The sequence below is a fragment of the Palaemon carinicauda genome, chromosome 39 (assembly GCF_036898095.1).
Source record: "Palaemon carinicauda isolate YSFRI2023 chromosome 39, ASM3689809v2, whole genome shotgun sequence".
NCBI classification, from domain to species: Eukaryota; Metazoa; Arthropoda; class Malacostraca; order Decapoda; family Palaemonidae; genus Palaemon; species Palaemon carinicauda.
This window is the reverse complement of record NC_090763.1, coordinates 68,565,328-68,590,327: the sequence shown is the minus strand read 5'-3', so window position 1 is coordinate 68,590,327 and position 25,000 is coordinate 68,565,328. Positions and strand designations below refer to the sequence as shown.

The 25,000-nt window shown below is 44.5% G+C and overlaps 2 protein-coding genes across 3 annotated transcripts in view; one reads left to right on the top strand and one right to left on the bottom strand.

Moving 5' to 3' along the window:
- Positions 1-21,136, bottom strand: part of LOC137631244 (Golgi to ER traffic protein 4 homolog) — an 89,421-nt gene extending 68,285 nt beyond the window's left edge. Inside the window, exon 1 of the mRNA XM_068363028.1 lies at positions 21,012-21,136. Coding sequence (XP_068219129.1) covers positions 21,012-21,124 — 113 coding nt within the window. The 5' untranslated portion in view covers positions 21,125-21,136. The remainder of the gene's footprint in view (positions 1-21,011) is intronic.
- LOC137631246 (Golgi to ER traffic protein 4 homolog) overlaps positions 1-25,000 on the top strand; it is a 445,029-nt gene that overhangs the window by 336,122 nt on the left and 83,907 nt on the right. The gene's annotated exons all lie outside the window — the stretch shown is intronic.

The following is a 25,000-nucleotide window of genomic DNA, read 5'->3' as shown; positions in this document are numbered from 1 at the left end:
GGAGGCGAGGTCTGAGAGCTGAGCGTCCACCCTGTCTCTGGCACTCTTCACCCCCTGGGACCAGGGCAGAGCCGCGCTGGCCTTTGGGGGCTTCTGAGTTCCATAGACCTGGTCCAGGACCGTGTCCTTGCCTTCGCGAGGGGCGATCTCCGGGTCCTTGAACCTGTTAAGCTACCTCATCAGCCTCAAGACCTGCCAGAAGGCATGCTCAGACTCGTGCTGTTCTCCTCCCTGCGGACTGGCAGCTAAGTCTCCTGTCCCCAGAGGCTCTTCCTGGGGAGACACGTGGACGTTCTCCCGGGGTCTGGCTGGTTCCTGACAAATTTGCGAAGAAGACTTCGGAACTGTCTTGGAGTCCTTGGGTTCCCTCCTGGGCGGGATACAAGACTCCAGCAAAGAGGTCTGGAAGGTACCTTCCACGCGAGTCGGTTCTCCTCCACGAGGAGGGGACTCCCCCCTTGGTGCCGAAGGAGAGACCCCCGCCTCGCTGGACTCTCCTGAAGACGGTAAAGCCTCGTCCACAGGAGAAGGAGAAAACGACTGCGAAGGGGATGGAGCCTTCCTGACGGACCTCTTAGGAACCAACTTCTCCCTGGGAGAAGTCACCACGAAGTCCACTCCTCTCCTTCTCTTCAGCGGGGACGAGTCTGTCCTTGGCTTGAGTCCCAGATCGGCGAGTGCTGGCTTCATAGCCTGCACTACCGCTCTCCTCAAAGGACCAAACCAAGACTGACGAGATACGGACGCAGTGTCCGTAATTCCCGCTGGAGGGAAGGGGATCTCCTGACCCTTCGGAGTGGACGCAACTGGGCCTACCTGCAAAGAAGAAAGGGAAGAATGTTGCCTTGACCTCTCAGACGATTCTTCCTGGTCCTGAGAGAAAGACCTGCGCTTACGCGGAGGCGATCCTGACTGCGATCTGGAAGCACGCGTACCTGCTGCCGCCACGAGCTGCGGAACCCGGCGAGAACGGGGGCCGCGCTGGCGCTCGCGCGGAGGAGGATCCAATGAATCGCGCGCGGGGGGCTGCTGGAGCGCTGGCGCGTAGTCGCGCGGAGATAAACGCACGCGAGCGCGATCGCGCGGGCAGGTGGGCGCGTTGGACGGGGAAACACATTGGCGCGTGGGCGAGGGAACGCGCGGGCGCACAGGCGATCGCTGTAACTCAGGAGAAAGGCAAGGCGCAGGAGATCGATGGTGTCCTGGAGATCTGTGGCGCGTGGGCGAGCGATGGCGCGTTGGCGAGTAGAACGCGCAGGCGAACGACCGCGTGTGGGCGAGATGGCCGTAGGAGACCTACGTCGATCAAGGTCCAGGTGGCACTGACGCATAGGAGAGCGCTTGCGCACAGGCGATAGATCGCGCGGGCGCTCAGGAGATCGCCGAAGCTCTGGAGTACGCTGACGTGTAGGAGAACGCTGACGCGCTGGAGAACGCTGTCGCGCTGGAGAACGCTGACGCGCTGGAGAACGCTGACGCGCTGGAAATCGCTGATGCGCAGGAGATCGCTGGCGCGTAGGATGTCGACGCACAGACTGCTGCGCAGGATCAGGTGGCGCGACGCGCAAAGGCGAACGCTCGCGAACGGGCTCAGGATGAGAAGGCGCGTGTGCGCGCGGGCGCGCAGGAACTCTAAAAGTGCGCGCTGCTACGCAGGTGAAGGACAACGAGCAGGAACGCGTGGGCGAGGAGGAGTCAGGTCCTTGCCCGCGTCCAGATCCGGAGATCTAGGGCGCGTGGGCGAGCGTTGGCGTGCAGGGCGCGTATCAGGAACTGGATGCGGAGGTGCGCGCTGACGAGCAGGCGATATTGTGCGCTCACGAGACCGCTGGCGCGCTGGGCGCGCAACAGGAACAGGAGGTTGTTGACTGTCGACAGGAGAGCGCTGACGAGCAGGAGAGCGCTGGCGAGGTGAGTCAGGAGACTGCAAAGCTGGAGAGCGCTTACGCGCTACTACGCGTGAACGCGCAGGAGGGCGCGCAGGGGAACCCTGACGCACAAGGGAAGCCCCCACACCGTGGGAGACATCCCTTTGCCCCGAAGGGACCGATGCCCGTCGGCTGACGAGGTCAGAAGCCTGCTGCACATCTGCGCCGGAGGTGGAAGGTCTGGTAGGCGTAGGAGATCGCGAGCGATCACCGGAGAGGTCCAAGGATGTGGCTGCAACAGTCTGCTTCCGACAAGGAGGATCCTCATCAGAGGACGGAGGAGGAGACAACTCGAAGAGGCGCCTCTTGACTCCCTTATAGGGAGATGGGAGGCCCCTGCGACGAAGAGGACGACGAGCCTTACGGCGAAGGCGGCCACGAGGGAGGTCATCAGGATCGTCGGTCCTCCGAAGAGGAGTCTCAGTCAGTGAGCTCCCGCGAGGGGGAGGCGTACCCGCCGGAGAGACCGTGGGACCCACCTTCGAAGGATGTTCGGAAGGGGGAGGAGGGCCTTCAACAACGTTCGCAACATCAGGCACAACAGAGGTTTGACCAGACCCGTCGGAAGCCTCTGCCACCACGACATCGACAATAGACAGAGGGTCTACCTCTGCTATCACCGGCGACTGCTTGACAGCGGCCTCCAACTGGATAAGGTCAAACAGGGCTTCCTTGGAGGGCAAGCCCTTAAGCCCCAAGGAAGCCCAAAGCTGAAAGAGATCATCGTTAGAGACAGAGTTATGGTCATCAACGTTAGAATCAAAATCCTCCCCCGGGGGAGGAGGGGAAGCCGCCCCGCTATGGGAGGGGAAGCCGCCCCGCTATGAGAGGGGAAGCCGCCCCGCTATGGGAGAGGAAGCTGCCCCGCTATGGGAGGCGACGCCCTCTCCCGCACCCCGAGATCGGGAAACAGAACAAGGGTCTACGCTACCACTCAGCGGCCTCTCACGAGAGGCCGGCCGAGTGGGAGCTTCGGAGGAGGTTTGGGCGGCGGAAGAAGAGTCCCTGGAGCCTTCCTCGTTCAAAGCAACCCTTGAAGGAGAAACATTCCAAACAAGCCCTAAAACAATGAAACACTAAAATAAGAAATAAAGAAATTTAGCCAACATTCTATTGAAAGCTCAGGTTCTCAATGTAAGTGACAAAGAAAAGGCTGTGAGATGCCTCAGGAGGCAAGAAAAGCTCTCCATCTAGCGATGTTCATCTAATCAAATGTTAATGTCTTTGAGTTTTGTTGTGATGAGAAATACCGTTCTTTATTTCTTATTTTAGTGTTTCATTGTTTTAGGGCTTGTTTGGAATGTTTGAGTAATACAATATTTGACAATATATATTAAATTTGGACAGAACTACAGACTTGCCTCTTATTATAATCAGCCATCCCTCACCATCTATGAGTTACACACAAAAACGAGTAAAAATGACCAAAATTCACTATTTTGACCTTGAAATATGACCTTTTGACCTTGAAGATGATGAAGATGACCCCAGGTGGTGTTGAAAATATCACTATTGAACTCACCGTCCTCAAAAACCCCCATTTTGACTCAGAGAACGTGTTTCTAGCCCTTCTTAGAATTCATTTTAGTCCAGGACTCAAGTTAATCCTTCAGACTCAAGTTAAAAACCCCGATCAGGGGACGTTCCAGTCCTTTCTTGAAGGACGATATATGACAATATATATTAAATTCGGACAGCTCTGCAGACTTGCCTCATATTATAATCAGCTATCTCTCACCATTTATGAGTTACACACAAAAAACGAGCAAAAATTACCAAAAATGATATTTTGATTATAAAATAAATTTTTGAATATACTTACCCGGTGAATATATAATAGCTGACGTCTCCGACGGCTCGACAGAATTCAAAAACTCGCAAGCGATCGCCATGAAGGTAGCGGGTGTGCCCACCAGCGCCGACTATCGGCCAGATACCGCATATACATGTAAACAGCTCCAGTTCTTCTCATCCCGCTGGGTCTCTATCGGGGGCCTTTAATTTATATATTCACCGGGTAAGTATATTCAAAAATTTATTTTATAATCAAAATATCATTTTTAAATATTAAACTTAGCCGGTGAATATATAATAGCTGATTCACACCCATGGTGGTGGGTAGAGACCAGTATTAATACAGTTTACGGCGTATATGCTTAGAGTTTTTGACAGTTATATCATAACAAAACCCAAACAAATATAGGTACCTGGAAAGGAAGCTGACTCTAACGATTACTCTGCCTTGTTAGTCCGCTTTCCTCACGAAGCCCAGCCATCCTCTTAGGATGCTGAAAGACTCCCAGGAGCTGAAGTATCCAGGGCGACAACCCATACAACAGGACCTTATCAAAACCCTTAATCTGGGCGCTCTCAAGAAATGACATTTGACCACCCGCCAAATCAAAAAGGATGCGAAAGGCTTCTTAGCCTTCCGTACAACCCAATTAAAAACATTTCAAGAGAAGATTAAAAGGATATTGGAATTAAGGGAATGTAGTGGTAGAACCCTTACCCACTACTGCACTCGCTGCAACGAATGGACCCAGTGTGTAGCAGTCCTCATAAAGAGTCTGGACATCTTTTAAGTAAAATGACGCGAATACCGACTTGCTTCTCCAAAGGGTTGCGTCCATAATACTTCGCAGAGATCTGTTTTGCTTAAAGGCCACGGAAGTTGCTATAGCTCTTACTTCGTGCGTCTTAACCTTAAGCAAGCAACGATCTTTTTCACTCAAGTGAGAATGAGCCTCTCGGATTAAAAATCTAATAAAATATGACAAAGCATTCTTTGACATAGGCAATGAAGGCTTCTTAACTGAGCACCACAAGGCCTCAGATCCACCTCGTAAGGATTTAGTCCGAGCTAAGTAAAACTTCAGAGCTCTAACTGGAAACAGCACTCTTTCAAGCTCGTTGCCTACGATCTCTGACAGGCAAGGTATATCAAATGACTTAGGCCAAGGACGAGAAGGCAGTTCATTTTTGGCCAAGAAAACCAAGCTGAAGTGAACATGTGGCTTTATCTGTAGAAAAGCCGATGTTCCTACTGAAGGCATGGATCTCACTGACCCTTTTAGCCGAAGCCAAGCACACTAAGAAAAGCGTCTTGAGGGTGAGATCTTTCAGGGAGGCTGAATGTAATGGCTCAAACCTGTCGGACATTAGGAATCTCAGGACCACGTCTAAGTTCCATCCAGGAGTTGCCATACGACGCTCCTTAGGTCTCGAAGGACTTAAGGAGATCTTGGAGATCTTTATTATTGGACAGATCTAAGCCTCTATGTCTGAACACAGACACCAACATGCTCCTGTAGCCCTTAATAGTGGGCGCTGAGAGGGAGCGAACATTTCTCAGATGTAGGAGAAAGTCTGCAATTTTGGGCTACAGAGGTACTGGAAGAGGAAATGGATGATGACTTGCACCAGTCTCTAAAGACTTCCCACTTCGACTGATAGACCTTGATGGTAGATGCTCTCCTAGCTCTCGCAATCGCTCTGGCTGCCTCCTTCGAAAATCCTCGAGCTCTTGAGAGTCTTTCGATAGTCTGAAGGCAGTCAGACGAAGCGCGGGGAGGCTTTGATGAAGACTCCTTACGTGGGGCTGCCGTAAGAGATCCATCCTTAAAGGTAGACTCCTTGGAACGTCTACCGGCCATTGAAGTACCTCTGTGAACCACTCTCTCGCGGGCCAGAGTGGAGCAACCAATGTCAACCTGGTCCCTTCGTGAGAGGTGAACTTCTGCAGCACCTTGTCTAGGATCTTGAAAGGTGGAAAGGCATAAACGTCCAGGTGAGACCAGTCCAGCAGGAAAGCGTCTATGTGGGCTGCCTCTGGATCTGGAACTGGAAAGCAGTAAGTTGAGAGCCTCTTTGTCAGAGAGAGTAGCAAAAAGATCTATGGTGGGTTGACCCCATGTCATCCATAGCTTCTCGCACACAGTCTTATGCAAAGTCCACTCCATGGAGATGACTTGTCCTCTTCTGCTGAGGCCGTCCGCCAAGACATTCATTTCTCCACAAATCTCGCCAAAGGAGAGATGTTACTGCCTTAAATGGAGTTCCTTCTGATCCGTGGATCAAAGACCCGAGCCTTCCAGACTGTCCAGTGGAGCTCCCTAATCCAAATCCGCTGCATCTGAAAACAACACATGGTTTGGGTTCTTGATCGCAAGAGAAAGACCTTCTCGAAGTCTGATGTTGCTGTCCCACCAAGTCAGACATGTCTAGACTGAGTTGGAGATTGGGAAAGAGATACTCACTAAGCCCTTCTCCTTGTTCCAATGTTTTAGGTGAAATCGGAAAGGGCATAGGTTGAGTCTCCCCAGAGAGATAAACTACTCCAGCGATGAAAGAGTTCCCACGAGGCTAGTTCAAACTCTTACAGAGCAACTGTTTTTCTCTTGCAAGTGAAGGACTTTTAACAGAGCTTGTTCCATTCTTTGCGGGAGACGAAAAGGGCCGAAAAATCAGACACTGTATCTCCATTCCCAAAAAAAGAATAGTCTGGGATGGGGTACTGTAAGTTACGACTTCTCTACGTTCACTATGAGACCTAGCTCCTTGGTTAGGTCTAATGTCCATTAGAGGCTCTCCAGACAGCGATATAATGACGACGCCCTGATTAGCCAGTCGTCAAAATAAAGGGAGGCTCTGAATCCTCAAAAAAATGTAGAAAGCTTGCTACATTTTGCAAGGGCCTTGTAAAAAAAGAGGAGCAGGAATGAGGTCGGAGTACAGTGCTCGACAGTGGTACATTACTTTCCCGTCCACAAACCTCAGATGTAGTTGAAAGTTTGGATGAATCGGGATGTGGAAGTATGCATCCTGAAGGTCGAGAGAGACCATCCAGTCGCCTTCCCTTAATGCTGTCAAGACAGCTTGGTAGTCTTCATCGTGAAGTTTGACTTGACAATGAACACATTGAGCGCACTTACATCTTAAGTACTCCTGCAGTGAACGGGGCTGCCAGATCATTGGAGCCATCCCTGATAGTCTTGTTCCTGCAGAGAACGTGGCTGTCAGATCATTGGAGCCATCCCTGATAGCCTTGTTCATGCATGACATAATTGTACAGCAAAACTTCAAAAGCTCGAAAAACTCCTAACAGGAGATGGTCTAGCTCTGAAGCCGACCATAAAATCTTGGAGCGTCTCATGGCCAGGCGCCGGGGAGAGTCTATGAGGCTTGAGAAGTCTCTCTGGGCAGAGGCAGGAACTCCCAAGCCGAGAACTTCTCTCGTGTCATACCAGACGCTCGCTCTATAAGCCAGTTTAAAAGGAGGGAAAGCAAAGGCTGTCTCCCCCAAACTCCTCCTGGTGATCAACCAGTCGCCTAGCAAACGTAAAGCTCTCTTAGAAGAGCGAGAGAGCACTAGCTTAGAAAGCAACGGCTTCGAAGTAGCTAGGCCTAGTGTAAAGTCTGACGTTTAGGCGAACGAGGAGCAGCAGTTACAAAATGGTCCGGACAAAGATCCTTAAAAATCAGCATGATTTATTTAAAGTCCATAGAGGGCTGAGCAGCTTTAGGCTCCTCTCCGTCTGACAAAGTCCCCAAGGGAATATCAGTAGGAGGGGGATCAGCAACTTCCTCATCTGAAGGAACCTCGTCCGACAATTGCCGAGTCTCAAGCAAGGGAGAGACCTGCCGTGGTGGCAATGCTTGACAAGCAGAGTCCACACGCAAAGGAGCATCAGTAGCAGTCAAGGACGCTACGTCATGTAACTGCTTAAAGGACTGACCAGCAACAACAACAGGTGTGGGAGGACGCTCGACGTCAAGTCGAGACTGCCTAGATTGAGCAGTTAAAACAACTCTTGACTGCGGTGCTTGACGTTCAACGTCAAAACAAGGCAACTGAGCTGGTTGGCGAACGTCCTGAACGTCAACACGAGACTGCGGCAGCGGCTGAACGTCAACACGAGGCTGCGGCAGCGGCTGAAAGTCAACACGGGACTGCAGCGAGTGAGGATCCAAGTCACGTGACTGACGTGACAAACTACCGACATCACGTTTCATAACGTCAACAGGACGAGTAAATGCTCATTTGGGCGGCTGACGGCCAGAGTCTCGTTTAGTGTAACGGCGACTCGAAAGCGAAGGTTCATCGTGAACCTGCTCAACGTCATACTTCTCCATAAGGGAGGCAAGCTTAGTCTGCATGTCCTGCAGGACAACCCATTTAGGATCAACGGGAGTCGGAACGGGCCGAGACGACGGTAACGTCTGTGTTGGCAAAACATTGCCTTTACCGCGACCCTCGGACCCCGTGTTACGCTTGCGTTTAATAGGCGAACCGTCTTCCGACGACTGCAAAGGGTCAGAGCTGTCCCCATGGCTACAGCCAGGACGCTGGACCTGTCCTGAAGGGACTGACTTCCGCTTTAAGGGTCTAGAAACTTTGCTCCAAGGTTTCTTTTGCGAGAAGCCTTCGGATGACGAGGAGAAAAATGTTATTTTTATTAATAAAATAAATTTTTGAATATACTTACCCGGTGATCATATAAGCTGTCAGCTCTGCTGCCCGACAGAAAAACCTAAGGACAAAATACGCCAGCGATCGCTATACAGGTGGGGGTGTACATCAACAGCGCCATCTGTCGAGCAGGTACTCAAGTACTCCATGTCAACACAGAACCAATTTTCTCCTCGGCCCACTGGGTCTCTATTGGGGAGGAAGGGAGGGTCCTTTAATATATGATCACCGGGTAAGTATATTCAAAAATTTATTTTATTAATAAAAATAACATTTTTCAATATTAAACTTAGCCGGTGATCATATAAGCTGATTCATACCCAGGGGGGTGGGTAGAGACCAGCATTACATGTTGACATTATTAAGAGCTAAGTATTTTGTATTTCATTTTAGCAGTTATTCAAAATAACAAACATAAAATAAATAAGTACCTGGTAAGGAAGTCGACTTGAACAATTACTCTGCCTTTTTAAGTACGTCTTCCTTACTGAGCCTCGCGATCCTCATAGGATGCTGAGCGACTCCTAGGAGCTGAAGTATGAAGGGTTGCAACCCATACTAAAGGACCTCATCAAAACCTCTAATCTAGGCGCTTCTCAAGAAAAGAATTTGACCACCCGCCAAATCAACCAGGATGCGAAAGGCTTCTTAGCCTTCCGGACAACCCAAAAACAACAATAAAAAACATTTCAAGAGAAAGATTAAAAAGGTTATGGAATTAGGGGAATGTAGTGGTTGAGCCCTCACCCACTACTGCACTCGCTGCTACGAATGGTCCCAGGGTGTAGCAGTTCTCGTAAAGAGACTGGACATCTTTAAGATAAAAAGACGCGAACACTGACTTGCTTCTCCAATAGGTTGCGTCCATTATACTCTGCAGAGATCTGTTTTGTTTGAAGGCCACTGAAGTTGCGACAGCTCTAACTTCATGTGTCCTTACCTTCAGCAAAGCATGGTCTTCCTCATTCAGATGGGAATGAGCTTCTCGTATCAACAGTCTAATATAATAGGAAACTGCATTCTTCGACATGGGTAAAGAAGGTTTCTTAATAGCACACCATAAAGCTTCTGACTGTCCTCGTAAAGGTTTAGTTCATTTTAAATAGAACTTAAGAGCTCTAACAGGGCACAAGACTCTTTCTAGTTCATTTCCAACCAAATTAGAAAGGCTTGGAATATCGAACGATTTCGGCCAAGGACGAGAAGGTAGTTCGTTTTTGGCTAGAAAACCAAGCTGTAAAGAACATGTAGCCGTTTCAGATGAAAATCCGATGTTCTTGCTGAAGGCGTGTATCTCACTGACTCTTTTAGCTGTAGCTAAGCAGACGAGGAAAAGAGTCTTCAAAGTGAGATCTTTAAAAGAGGCTGATTGTAGTGGCTCGAACCTTTCTGACATAAGGAATCTTAGTACCACGTCTAAATTCCAACCAGGTGTGGCCAAACGACGCTCCTTCGAGGTCTCAAAAGACTTAAGGAGGTCCTGTAGATCTTTGTTGTTGGAAAGATCTAAGCCTCTGTGACGGAAGACTGCTGCCAACATGCTTCTGTAACCCTTGATCGTGGGAGCTGAAAGAGATCTTTCCTTCCTTAGGTATAAAAGGAAGTCAGCTATCTCAGTTACAGAGGTACTGGTTGAGGATACTGATACCGACTTGCACCAGTTTCGGAAGACTTCCCACTTCGACTGGTAGACTTTAAGAGTGGATGTCCTCCTAGCTCTAGCAATCGCTCTGGCTGCCTCCTTCGAAAAGCCTCTAGCTCTCGAGAGTCTTTCGATAGTCTGAAGGCAGTCAGACGAAGAGCGTGGAGGCTTGGGTGTACCTTCTTTACGTGTGGCTGACGCAGAAGGTCCACTCTTAGAGGAAGTGTTCTGGGAACGTCCACTAGCCATTGCAGTACCTCGGTGAACCATTCTCTCGCGGGCCAGAGGGGAGCAACCAACGTCAACCTTGTCCCTTCGTGAGAGGCGAACTTCTGCAGTACTCTGTTGACAATCTTGAACGGGGAGAATGCATAAAGGTCTAGATGGGACCAATCCAGAAGAAAGGCATCTATATGAACTGCTGCTGGGTCCGGGATCGGCGAGCAATAAATTGGGAGCCTCTTGGTCATCGAGGTTGCAAATAGATCTATGGTAGGTTGGCCCCACAAGGCCCATAGTCTCTTGCATACATTCATGTGAAGGGTCCATTCTGTTGGGATGATTTGACCCTTCCGGCTGAGGCGGTCTGCCATGACATTCATGTTGCCTTGAATGAACCTCGTTACTAGAGACAGGTTTAGATCTCTTGACCAGGTGAGGAGGTCCCTTGCGATCTCGTATAACGTCATCGAATGAGTCCCTCCTTGCTTGGAGATGTACGCCAAGGCTGTGGTGTTGTCGGAGTTCACCTCCACCACCTTGCCTAGAAGGAGGGACTTGAAGCTTCTCAAGGCCAGATGAACTGCCAGTAGCTCCTTGCAGTTGATATGTAACGTTCTTTGATCCGCGTTCCACGTGCCCGAGCATTCCCGACCGTTTAATGTCGCACCCCAGCCCGTGTCCGATGCGTCCGAGAAGAGAACGTGGTTGGGGGTCTGAACAGTCAGTGGCAGACCCTCTCTGAGGTGAATGTTGTCCTTCCACCAAGTCAGTGAAGACGTCATCTTCTCGGAAATAGGGATCGAGACCGCTTCTAGCGTCTTGTCCTTTCTCCAGTGAACAGCTAGATGAAATTGAAGGGGTCGGAGGTGCAGTCTCCCTAACGCAATGAACTGGTCCAGTGATGAAAGCGTCCCTATCAGACTCATCCACTGTCTGACTGAACATCGGTCCTTCTTTAGCATGTTCTGGATGCATTCTTGGGCTTGACTGATTCTGGGGGCCGACGGAAAAGCCCGAAAAACTTGACTCTGAATCTCCATTCCTAGGTACACTATAGTTTGGGATGGGACGAGTTGGGACTTTTCCATATTGACCAGGAGACCCAATTCCTTGGCCAGATCCAGAGTCCATTTTAGATTCTCCAGACAGCGACGACTTGACGAAGCTCTTAGAAGCCAGTCGTCCAAATAGAGGGAGGCTCTGATGTCTGCTAAATGCAGGAATTTGGCAATATTCCTCATCAGTTTCGTAAAAACAAGAGGCGCCGTGCTTAGGCCAAAGCACAGGGCTTGAAATTGGTATACAACCTTCCCGTAAACGAACCTTAGAAAAGGTTGGGAATCTGGGTGGATGGGGACATGAAAGTAGGCGTCCTTGAGGTCTAAAGAGACCATCCAGTCTTCCTTCCTGACCGATGCTAGAACCGACTTTGTCGTCTCCATGGTGAACGTCTGCTTTGTGACAAAGACATTCAGAGCACTGACGTCTAGCACCGGTCTCCACCCTCCTGTCTTCTTCACGACTAAGAAGAGACGGTTGTAGAAGCCCGGGGATTGATGGTCCCGGACTTTGACTACCGCTCCCTTTTGAAGTAAGAGAGACACCTCTTGCTGCAAAGCTAGTCTCTTGTCCTCCTCTCTGTACCTGGGAGAGAGGTCGATGGGAGTTGTTGCTAGAGGGGGCTTGCGCAAGAATGGAATCTTGTACCCCTCTCTGAGTAACTTCACAGATTGTGCGTCTGCGCCCCTGTTCTCCCAGGCCTGCCAGTAGTTCTTGAGCCTGGCTCCCACTGCTGTCTGAAGAAGGTGGCAGTCAGACTCTGCCTTTAAAGGACTTGGAACCTTTCTTCTTGCTCCCACGTTTACCTTCGGCACGAGCACCTCCTCTGCTGGAGGCTCTGCCACGAAAGGGCGGAATGAACCTTGACGCTGGAGTATCCATCCTGGGTCTAGACACGGAGGGCAAAGGGGTGGCTTTGCGTGCGGATGACGCAACCAGGTCATGTGTGTCTTTTTGAATCAAGGAGGCAGCAATCTCCTTGATCAACTCCTCAGGGAAGAGGCACTTCGAGAGAGGAGCAAACATAAGCTCCGATCTTTGACATGGGGTTACTCCAGCTGACAAGAAGGAGCAAAGGTGTTCCCGTTTCTTGAGGACCCCGGAAACGAAAGAAGCCGCAAGCTCACTAGAACCATCCCGTATGGCTTTGTCCATGCAGGACATTATGAGCATGGAAGTTTCCTTGTCAGAAGGGGAGGTCTTCCTGCTCAACGCTCCCAAACACCAGTCCAAAAAGTTAAAAACTTCGAACGCTCTGAATACTCCTTTCATCAGATGGTCTAAATCCGAAGGAGTCCAACAAATCTTGGAGCGTCTCATGGCCAGCCTGCGGGGAGAGTCTACAAGACTTGAGAAGTCGCCCTGGGCAGAGGCAGGAACTCCCAAGCCGAGATCTTCTCCCGTGGCATACCAGACGCTAGATCTGGAAGCAAGCTTGGCAGGGGGAAACATGAAAGCTGTCTTCCCAAGTTGCTTCTTGGACTGCAACCAATCTCCCAGCACTCTTAAAGCTCTCTTGGATGAGCGGGCGAGGACGAGCTTCGTAAAGGCAGGTGCGGATGACTGCGAGCCTAAAGCGAACTCAGAGGGAGGGGAGCGTGGTGCTGCAGACACAAACTGATCAGGATATAAATCCTTGAACAGTGCAAGCACTTTCCTAAAGTCCAAGGAGGGAGGCGTGGTCTTGGGTTCGTCGAAGTCCGTGTGGGGGTCGTCAAGATGTGCAGCGTCGTCATCATCAGAGAGTCCATCGTCTGAATGTTGAAGAGGAAGCGGCAAAGGAGTAGGAATCAGCTGGTCGGCTGAGTCCGGCAGCACGGGTGCATGCGTGACTGCACTGGACGCAACGTCATGGAACTGTTGGTCAGTCTGTGAGCTGGCAACAACCATAGCTGTGTGGGGAAGCAAAGCTTCTACTCCTGACTGACTAGTCTGCTGCGGGCGAGTAGCAGTAACCACAGTGGGTTGCGGAGGTTGACGCACAGCGTCAAAACAAAGCAACTTAACTCCACCCTCCTGTTGTTGTGGTAACTCGCGAACGTCAACGGAGTGGAGCGTGCGTCTGTGAACGTCAACGTGCGGCTGGCAGGGTACACTGCACATGGGTGGTGGAACTCTCACAGCTGGAGTGCGGGAGCAGGTAGCGTCAGCGTCTACTGTACGCACAACCGTGGTTGGTTGTAGGCTAACGGGTGCAGCGTCAACCTTCTCCGCACGATACTCCTGCATAAAAGATGCTAACTGTGTCTGCATAGACTGTAGCAAAGACCACTTAGGGTCTACAGCAGCAGGTGCGGCAACAGACGGTGTTACTGCCTGTTGCGGTACCACTTTGCCTCTCTTAGGAGGTGTGCAGTCATCGGAAGACTGCAGCGAGTCCGAACTGACCCAGTGGCTACACCTGGGCCGTTGGACTTGCGCGGAAGGGACCTTGCGTTTGAGAGGCCGTGAGACCTTGGTCCATCGTTTCTGGCGTGAAACCTCTTCCGCAGACGAGGAATGAACGGGCTCTCTCGTCTTCTTGTGGGTGGGGCGATCTTGGCAAGATACGTCCGAAACCACGGAGGGAACGTCTGTCCGCTGATTAAAGCCTGTCGAACCCTTTGGTCGTACGACATTGCTTCTCCCCTGGGCTTGGGAGCTTGCAAGAGGTCCCGGACTGGGAGGACGACAGGCACGAACAGACGCACCCTCAAGCGCAACACTAACACTTTTCACAGCACTACCACTCACTTCACTTCCCACTGCACTCTTACCCTTCAACTCCCTGACGTCTGCCATGAGTTGGTTGCGGTCACTCGCTAATGACTCGACTCTCTCACCCAGAGCCTGGATGGCACGCATCATATCTGCCATCGAAGGTTGTTGAGTGCTAGAAGGGGGATCAGGAGTAACCACTACAGGGGAAGGAATAGGTTGTGGGGCATGGGGAGAGGAAAAATCAACTGAGCGAGATGAACTCCTCCTGACTCTATCTCTCTCTAGCCTACGTGAATATTTAAGGAATTCGACAAAATCGAATTCCGAAAGCCCAACGCATTCCTCACACCGATCTTCCCATTGACAGGATTTACCCCGACAATTGGAACAAATGGTGTGAGGATCGATAGAGGCCTTCGGAAGACGCCTAAAACAGTCCCTAGCACTACACTTCCTGTATTTAGGGACTTGAGAAGGGTCAGCCATCTTGAATTAGTCAAAGGGGAAATTCAAAATCTATCCAAGTCGTCAACAAATAATCCAAAATTCAATCAAAGAATGCAAGGAAGTATTGAAGATAACCTCTGCAAAGCGAAAGCTAAAAACTAGAAATGAGTACTTCACCAAATAATGTGAAAATCAATCCAGTAAGCAACAGCGTATTTAGTAGGTCTTGCCAGTGGCACGACAGAGAGAAAATTGGTTCTGTGTTGACATGGAGTACTTGAGTACCTGCTCGACAGATGGCGCTGTTGATGTACACCCCCACCTGTATAGCGATCGCTGGCGTATTTTGTCCTTAGGTTTTTCTGTCGGGCAGCAGAGCTGACAGCTTATATGATCACCGGCTAAGTTTAATATTGAAAAACAGCCTCGCTCGTCTTATGGTAGGGGCGATCTTGCTAGACACGCCCGATACCATAGAGGGAACGTTTGTTCGTTGGTTAAAGCCTCTCGTCCCCATAAGTCCTATGACATTACTTCTCCCTGGTAGCATGGGAGCCTGAAAGAGGTCTCGGACTAGGTGAACGAAAAGCACGAACAGACGAACCCTCGGTCGCAACACTAAAAAACACTTTGCGCAATTATCACTTTATCACTACGATTTTCTGTTTTTGCACTTACTTCACTGATATCGTATTTTTCAATAATTTCACATTAAGCATGAATAAAACTGATTTCTACCTGAAGCACGCAATTCTCCCTTACATCAAAAGGTTATAATTGCGAAATGAGTCATATAATGTAAGCACATTAGTACAAGCAAAAATCAGTAAACATATATATCGAATCAAACGGAAATATATAAAGTTAAAAGGATCAGTGACTGGGGAGGAGACTAAACACTAGTTCATTAAAGACTACGTTTTCAATCTCTCACCGTACAGTGCCTTGGGACGAGAATAAAAACTAAAAACGTTTTATCCTTTCTCCCCGAACAGAGACTAGGGACGAGAGTAAAAAACTGAATCGAGAACAACGTTACTCGCTTGGGACGAGAATAAAGATCGGAACGTTCTCTCTTCCTCTCTCTCTCCCTCCGTCTCTCTCTTGATTTCACACAGAAGAGAAATGCCCACTCACCCTTCATCAATAAACAGGTTATTTGACCAAAGGAAAAAAAAAAAAAAAACTGAAAGGACTAAGAAATTGAAAATTAACAAGTTCCTTTAAATTAGTATTTAAAACACTTCAGTTTGAAAGAAGAATGAACAAAACGTCAAAATCGATTTACTCTTTCTGCAAAGTGAAACCGTGATTCTCTCTTTCTCTATCGTAACGATAGAGCGCAAACTGCGTAGCATAAATAAACCAAACGTTAGTTCATCTTTGAAACAGCACGAAGACTATTCAAAGAAAATCTTTCATAAAATATCTACTAAAAAATATTCATTTCATAACTCTTACAGAGCAAATGATTTAAACTTAACGAAAATAAAAGTTGAATGGGCTCAACGTTGTTTAACTTCGGTTTCCAAGTTAGGACCACCTACTCTCGGACTAGGGGAGGAATAGGTACGGCCGCATATAAACAAAACATAAAATTTATCTTGATGTTTAGTATAAATGGAAAGCTAATCGAAGAGGCCTAATAAAGGCGGGTGAGATATAAAATATATGGAGGAAAATCTATAATTAACAACAATTTATAACGTGATAAGATAATTGCTAAAAGCCTAAAACACACTTCCGTACACTAAGGGAAGGGTCGGCCATCTTTACTCTATGGAAAAAACCAGAGATAAAAGAGCAAGGGCAAAACACTTTTACTCTCCTTTCAAAAGCATTTCTTTTGAGGATAGTATTGAATAATCCAACACGGCGAAAGCAATAAAACCAAAACCAAGTACTTCACCAATTAGGTAGAAAACTCGAGGTCATAATAGCGAGTGGAATCGACTTGTCGATGAAACCGACAGAGAAGAACTGGAGCTGTTTACATGTATATGCGGTATCTGGCCGATAGTCGGCGCTGGTGGGCACACCCGCTACCTTCATGGCGATCGCTCGCGAGTTTTTGAATTCTGTCGAGCCGTCGGAGACGTCAGCTATTATATATTCACCGGCTAAGTTTAATATTTAAAATTCACAAATTTGACCTTGATAAATGACCTTTAGACCTTGAAGATGACCCCAGGTGGTGTTGAAAATGTTACTATTGAACTCGCCATCCTCAAAAACCCCCATTTTGATCCAGAGAACGTGTTTCTAGCCCTTCTAGAAGTCATTTTAGTCCAGACTCAAGTTAATCTTTCAGACTCAAGTTAAAAACCCTGAGGTCCTGACGTTCCAGTCCTTCCTTAAAGGAGTCTATGGTTAGCGGCTGGGAATGGCAGTCCAACAACTCGTCGACGTCTTCAGTCGTCATGTCGCCAAACCCGTCACCTCCAATTATCGCAGCCAACTGCACAGATTTGCGTATTGCAGAGTGTTGAATTTCAGACGGAGTAAATCCCTCGTCGTCGTAAACAATCTGGGGCCACAACTACTTCCAGCTCGCATTAACGGTTGCAGGTTTCATTTCTTGCAGTGCCTTCTGAATGTTCTCCAAGCACGTGGCTATGGTGTACTTCCGCCTGTACGCCTTCAAATTGAAATCTTCATCTTCATCTTCTTGGGCAGCATCCACACACGCAATGAGGTCCGCCAAGGTATTCTTCGTGTAGAGGGCATTGAACGCCCTGATAACCCCCTGGTCCATCGGTTGAATTAATGACGTGGTGTTGGGTGGCAGGAACTCAACCTGAATGCCCTCATGCGACAGGTCAGTTGCGTGTCCACCAGCGTTATCCATAAGGAGAAGGATCTTGAATGGCAAGCCCTTCTCTACGAGATATTTGCTGACTTGCGGGATAAAACACTGGTGGAACCAGTTGGAGGTCAGCATCTTCGTAATCCATGCTTTTTGATTGTGCATCCAGTACACGGGAAGGAGATTCTTATTTTTATTTTTCAAAGCGCGAGGATTTTTCGACTTGTAAATAAGCCCCGGCTTTAGCAAAAATCCAGCAGCATTGCCACACATCACGAGGGTAACGCAATCCTTGAATGCTTTAAAGCCAGAGGCTTTGGCTTCTTCTTTGAACAGGAAAGTTCGCGACGGCATTCTCTTCCAAAACAAGCCGGTCTCATCCATATTAAACACTTGTTCCGGCTTGTATCCACCTTCAGCGATAATGTTCTTGAACGTCTCGTTCGCGTAAGTTTCAGCAGCGGCAGTGTCAGCGGAAGCAGCCTCGCCATACAGGGAAACGCTTTTCAGGCCGAAGCGTTTCTGAAACTTCACGAACCATCCTTTGCTGGCGGAAAAACGTTGTTTCTGAGGCTGGGAATCAGTGGATGCCCCTGGTTGAGGTTCATCTACATCATCATCTTCTTCAGCATGGTCGCCATCGTCGTCTTGAGGTTCCTCTGCCGCAAAATTCTCATACAAGCTCAAAGCCTTGGTTCGGATGGTGTTCGTATCCAAGGCTATGTTCTTCTTCCGGCAGTCGGCAATCCACACTGCTAAAGCACCTTCCATACGTACGATCGTTTTATTACTCGTGGTAACGACTCGCTTCGCTGATCTGCTAAAGGTGATGGCAGCCGTCTTTCTAATGTTCGCCTCGTCCTTCTTGATATAGCGAACGGTGGATTCGTTCACTCCAAAATGGCGGGCTGCGGCCGCGTAACTTCTCCCTTCTTTTAACATATCGAGAAGCGTCACCTTCTCAGCAATCGTCATCATCTTTCGGTGGCGTTTAGGCTCACTACCAGCCTTAGTAGAAGCAGAACGCTTGGGAGCCATTGTACAGTAGGGTTTAACAGAAAGTTCAACAAAAAGTTCAACTCAAAGCAGTCACGCACAGCACAGATTAAAGTTCACAATAACGTAGCAACATCTACACAGCGATACAGCGGGAGACAAAGTGGCCGCGAAAAGATGCTGGAGGTTGGAGAAGCGGTCAAAACACCAATCACAGGCTAGATTACAAAACTTGGGTTCTGATTCGTCATCTATCAGCGCTTGAACCAATCACAATCCGTCTTATATGCTACGTAGTAGTTACCAAATCAAAGTACAAGGTACCCTACGTATACAGTACAGCTTTACGTACGCTATTTTACGCTTGTTTTGTTGTAGGATATCTCTCTCTCTCTCTCTCATCACTGTTTTTGTTTCTTGTCCTATTGTGTGTTTTATTGGATCGATCTATCTATCTATATCTCTCTCTCTCTCTCTCTCTCTCTCTCTCTCTCTCTCTCTCTCTCTCTCTCTCTCTCTCTCTCTCATCACTGTTTTTGTTTCATTTCTCATTCTGTGTGTGTCAATATCTCTCTCTCTCTCTCTCTCTCTCTCGTACGCTTATTCGAGATGTGATTTTTTCAACAAAGAATATTATTGGATGCAGTACTACGTACGTATACATACAAAAGATTCATGGAAAAGATGCACATCCATTACATTTGTAGTACAGTAGTAGCCATCAGCAGCCTTACACCATTCTAATATGGTATGACTGCATCTGATTTGCGTTTCATGTTCGATTTAATTTTACTACGTACTGTACACTGAATTATCGTATGATCACATTCTCTTTTCGTGTTTTATTTCTTTCTGTACTGAATTATATGTCATATGTAATGCAATGAACAATCAGTAAGAGCAGATATTACTAATTACAGTATTAATGGAATTACAGGTAACGAAATATCGTATTTGGGGTCTTCATATATAGCGGTATTTTCGAAATTTCCGGAAAATCCGCGATATGTTTATATATATGGGTTATGAAAAAAATCCGCGAAGTGGTGAATCCGCGATGGTCGAACCGCGAAGTAGTGAGGGCTCACTGCATTTGGATCAGTGAAGGTGTATTGTTACCTGTACACCTAAATTAAGGGTTGATACCCTGAAAAAAAAGGTACTGTACTCTCGGCGACGAGTTGGGATCTCGTAAGCTTTTCGTATCCTGAAAATTTTTTCGTATACTGGGGCATAAAAATCTTTGTATCGCTTTTCGTACCCTGAATTTTTCGTAAGCAGAAACTTTCGTATCCAGAGGTATCACTGTACATCCAAGAGGGTAATGTATACAGAAGAAAAGGCTTGTTTTACGTTTATATATCGTTTCCCCAGTATGTTTTCCCCACCCAAAACCCCGAGTTCCGACTGGGGTCCCCCATTATCGTAGGATATAGATATATATTTCTGAAACTATTCATTTGCGACAGGAACGAGTGTCATTTTCGGAGCGTAATTTTTTCTAGGTCACATTACCCTGTAATACAGTAAAATAACACCAATTTTACTAATTATTCTTGATCTTCTTCCTATTCTAGGCTTGTAAGCCACTTCCCAATTTCCAAAAGCTTTTGGAGTTACATTTAGGCAACCTTGTATAATAATTCTGTATAATATCGTGTATAGTCACAGAGAAGTTCAGTATTTCCTGCCATACCACACTGGCCTTAAACAACTTACCAAAGGTCAATATAATGACCCAACTCGAGATAAACTACAAAACATAACGAAGTCAGCTAAAGAGATTAACCGCGACTTGTTTTGGAAATAAGTATAACCTGGGCAGTGACACAAGCAAGATGCATCTTCATCTTACAAGATAATCAAACTTTACCATATAAACAACACTGCCAACTGCACAAGTTATATTTTGATAGTGGAGAAGGGGTTAAACTTAGGTACCTAGCCATCCTACAGGAAGGGAGGATATGGGTTGGCATGCCAAGGGAATATTCTTAAAATCCATTGACTAAGGTAAACATTGAACCTTCACATTTTTTTCAAACTAAAACACAGACGAGAGTTGAAGGCTAGGCTCTCCAATTGATCCTAGAACAAAGTATTTGTATCTATAAAAAGTGAATCAATAAAAATTTGCTGCAAGAAGGAACCAGGATTCCTAAACACCTAACCTATCTGTAACTGTACTTGTAACCTAAAACCCAATCATTAACAGTAAAGGTGTTTCCTGAAAGTTTTGATTATGTTTGGTCTTTGGATATTTCTTCAAATTAGCAAAAGAGGTTCATTTATGTTTGTGACCATCTAAGTTCTATGTTGAATATGTAATCAGAACATATATAGCATAATACACGTTAATTTCCATGACTGCATGGAATATTGATAACATTTATTTATGAAACTTCATCAGTGGAAGACCCTATGATTATTATATTCAACAGTACACATAGATACTTACATAGGTCGGTTTACCTTCTATCTATATTCCGACTCAATTCACTCTTTAATACGAAAACCTTCTCAAGTTAATCTTATCTTATTCAATGTATATGTCTACCCAGTTCCTTTGGCATAATAAACCATTTTAAAAAACACCGGAAAGTCTTCTCTGAGAGAGATAACGTTTGCATGTTGCGTATTTTCCCACTGACAGCAACCCAGCTGAACCACGACCCTCTCCTTCGCCGTCCTGATTTACCTTGTTAGGGGCTTCCTTTATATATCTACAATGGTCCTCACCTAAAATACAACGTCCTGTACATCTGATGGGCCTCATAATATCTTCCTTCCTCTACGGAGGACTTTAATTTGCAAAGAACTCTCGCTACACCTCTGCTGCTTCCCTGAGCCATGTTGACAAACCATAAAACTCGTTCTGATATGTGTATGTTCTTTTAAAATTTTAATTTTTATCTTTCTTCGATATTTTAATGATTGGCAGCTTAATAAAATTATCTCATATATTAATCTATATAATATATATGAAGTATTATAATTTACGTGTATAATATAAACAATTTGCCTTTCTGTAGTATTTTAGGATGGTTCCAATAATATGAAGAGGTGCTCTTATTACTCTGTCATCTGTAATGTAATATAATACATTCAATATTGCCTAAAGTTTGTATATTATGTTGATTGATAATTATTTAATCCATATCCAGTGCATGAATGACTGGAAATCAGATATTTTCGTAACTATTACTAAATAAAGCTCGCTGAAAAGTAAAGTAAAACATCTGTCAATATATATTATTAATCCTTCAAAATGTCAAACTCATCAGCTGTTTCTTACTTGGCCATTCACAAATTAGAATACTACACAGAACTTACTAAACTTAGATAAAAGAAAAGTTAAATAAAACATAATAATAGTAGTGAAGTTTTAATCCGATTTTAAATCAAAATAATGTTTATTTCCTATTTATCAACATTTACTTCTGAAAGATTTTTTGGTCCAAGTTTTAAGTATCAGACGATTTCAGCAATAATCGTAGTAGAAGGGTACATTATTATTATTATTATTATTATTATTATTATCATTATTATTATTATTATTATTATTATTATTATTATTATTATTATTACAACCATATATATATATATATATATATATATATATATATATATATATATATATATATATATATATATATATATATATATATATACACACACACACACATATATATATATATATATATATATATATATATATATATATATATATATATATATATATATATATATAACTATTAACAATATCATACTTATCACTATTATTATAACTGTTATTGTCGTTGTTCCTATTATTGCTAAATCGACCAAATCGATGTAACTTTTATTGCAAATGAAGCTGTTGTCGTAAACACAATTTCTCAATTTCGTAAAAGTTGTTGATGTTATTCTGCGGAGTGCCTGTATTCAAAAGATTAATTCTCAGGTATTTCTGACAAAAAAAAATGCTAAATCTATTTTAGTCATATTAATTTCAACGTCGAGTGAATAAATATTGATAGTTTCGGAACAGGGATGGAAGAATCTGTAGCAATTTGTTATCATGTCACAACTATGCCTTGTACGCTTTTAAAGGTTTCTATTACGAAAAAAAAATCTGCAGTATTTGTATAAAGAGGAATTTATCCTTCAAGGGAAATATATTTCAAGGTTTTATCTTTGGATATATATATATATATATATATATATATATATATATATATATATATATATATATATATATATATATATATATATATATATTTATATACATACATACATATATATACATATATATATATATATATATATATATATATATATATATATATATATATATATATATATATATATATATATATATATATATATATAAAAGAGAACACTATTTGACCTTTGCATTTTGAGGAATATCTTACTATCGTCTTCAATTTGTCTATAGTAGAGAAATACCTTATCTGGTATTCTAGTATGACGCCCTTCTTACTTTTTATTTAATTTAATGGCAGTTTTCCTGGCACTGTCTCACTGCATGACCTACAAGATCTGCTTATCTTATACATTCTTAGGTATATATTTAGAGTATCACAAAGCGTATCCCGTGTCAATTGTCAAATCCAAATTATTGAAGCATTTAAAAAACAAGAAAGTCGTCAGTTCTTACTAGAAAGTTTTATCTGTAGTGGGAGTATTTTAAAACTATAACCAAGTGGACCGAGTTGGCATATTTGCCCCATTAGGCAGACGCTTTTTTGTGTGTACGAGTTAGATTACATATCTATGTATACACACAGACGAACATATTATATATATATATATATATATATATATATATATATATATATATATATATATATATATATATATATATATATATATATATATACACACACATATATATATATATATATATATATATATATATATATATATATATATATATATATATATTTGCCACATCAGACAGATATTTTCTTGTGTGACAGTTAGATTATATATTTATGTAAACATACACAGGAAAATGTATAGCCTATATACATATATATATATATATATATATATATATATATATATATATATATATATATATATATATATATATATATATATATATATATATATATTAGGATATTGGTCGGAACTATAGCTGCTATTTTTTTATAAATGTGTTTGGCTGTTGAAAATATTAAGCAAGACTCAAAACTACGTACAAAACTAATGTGAAATTAAGATGTGTAAATGAACTCTCTCTCTCTCTCTCTCTCTCTCTCTCTCTCTCTCTCTCTCTCTCTCTCTCTCTCTCTCTCTCTCTCTCTCTCCGGCAAAAGTGTATCATTTGAACGTCTCAAGTACTCACTTAACAGGATGAAACCTTTGCCATTTGCCCACTTATTCATCGCTATTCATATGAGTTTACTTTTGTAGCTGGACGAAATAGATAAACTTTAGCTTTAATTCTTTACCTAACCAAGATTGGCAAAGCAGCTGGAATATATAGCTGTCTGATGTCTAGCGGTTGATCTTACTAGAATTATTATGGACCGGCAGGGGTCACTTGCCTTAGTTCGATGGGCACTGCGCCTTACAAGGAACTGGCTATCCTTTGATGTATCTAGCCAATGAATCCTCTATGGATTTAGTCAGTCATGGAAAGAGAAGATGAAAGAATGGCCCCCAGTCCCGGGCGTAGTGGTGTGCTCAGAATCTCTCTTTATTGATGGCAATGTGATCTATCTGATTTTTGTAATTGCCACATGGTGAAGTCCATGTGTACTTGTGGATGTTCCTGTGTTGCAAAAGAGTACCTCCAATGACAAGATTGTTTGCTGAACAGAAACTTATGAAATGTGCTCCATTTCCATTTCCAACTTCACCAAGACCCTCGACACCCATCATATTATCTATCCTTGATTATTTATTCCAACTTTAGCATTGAAGTCGCCAATCACTACTTTCATATCTCTCTCAGGGATCTCATCTATTATCCTCTGCAGTTCTTCATAGTATTCACCTTTCCTTTCTTCAGGGGAATCATTTGTTGGGGCATAGTAAACTATATTACTCATATTGCACTGCTTTGATTTGAACTTTGCTGGTAACAATCTACTATTTACAGCTCTCCACTCGGTTAATGCCTTTTTTGCTCTTTATGTCATCATCATTCCTGTCCCTTCTCTTCCAACTCCATCTGATTTTCCTGAGTAGATATATATATATACACACACACACACATATATATATATATATATATATATATATATATATATATATATATATATATATATATATATATATATATATATATATATATATATATATATATATTGCCTTGGTCTAAAGTTTCCTTACCAATCCCCTTACAACGTGTTTCACTTAGGGCCAAGATGTCCAAACTATATTTCATAAATTCACTCTCCACTTGCTGTAACTTCCCTACCTGGTTCATGGTTCTAATATTTCAATTACCTATTTTCAATTTATCTTTAGTATTTATAAACCGGCAGATCTCAGCACCCCAGTACGCCCGGGACTGGGGGCCATTATGTCATCTTCTCTTTCCATGACTGATTAAATCCATAGAGGATTCATTGGCTAGATTCATCAAAGGATAGCCAGTTCATTGTGATGCGCTGTGCCTATCTAACTAAGGCAAGTGACCCCTGCCGGTCCATAATAATTCTAGTAAGATCAACCGCCAGGCATCAGGAGTAAAATAATAATAATAATAATAA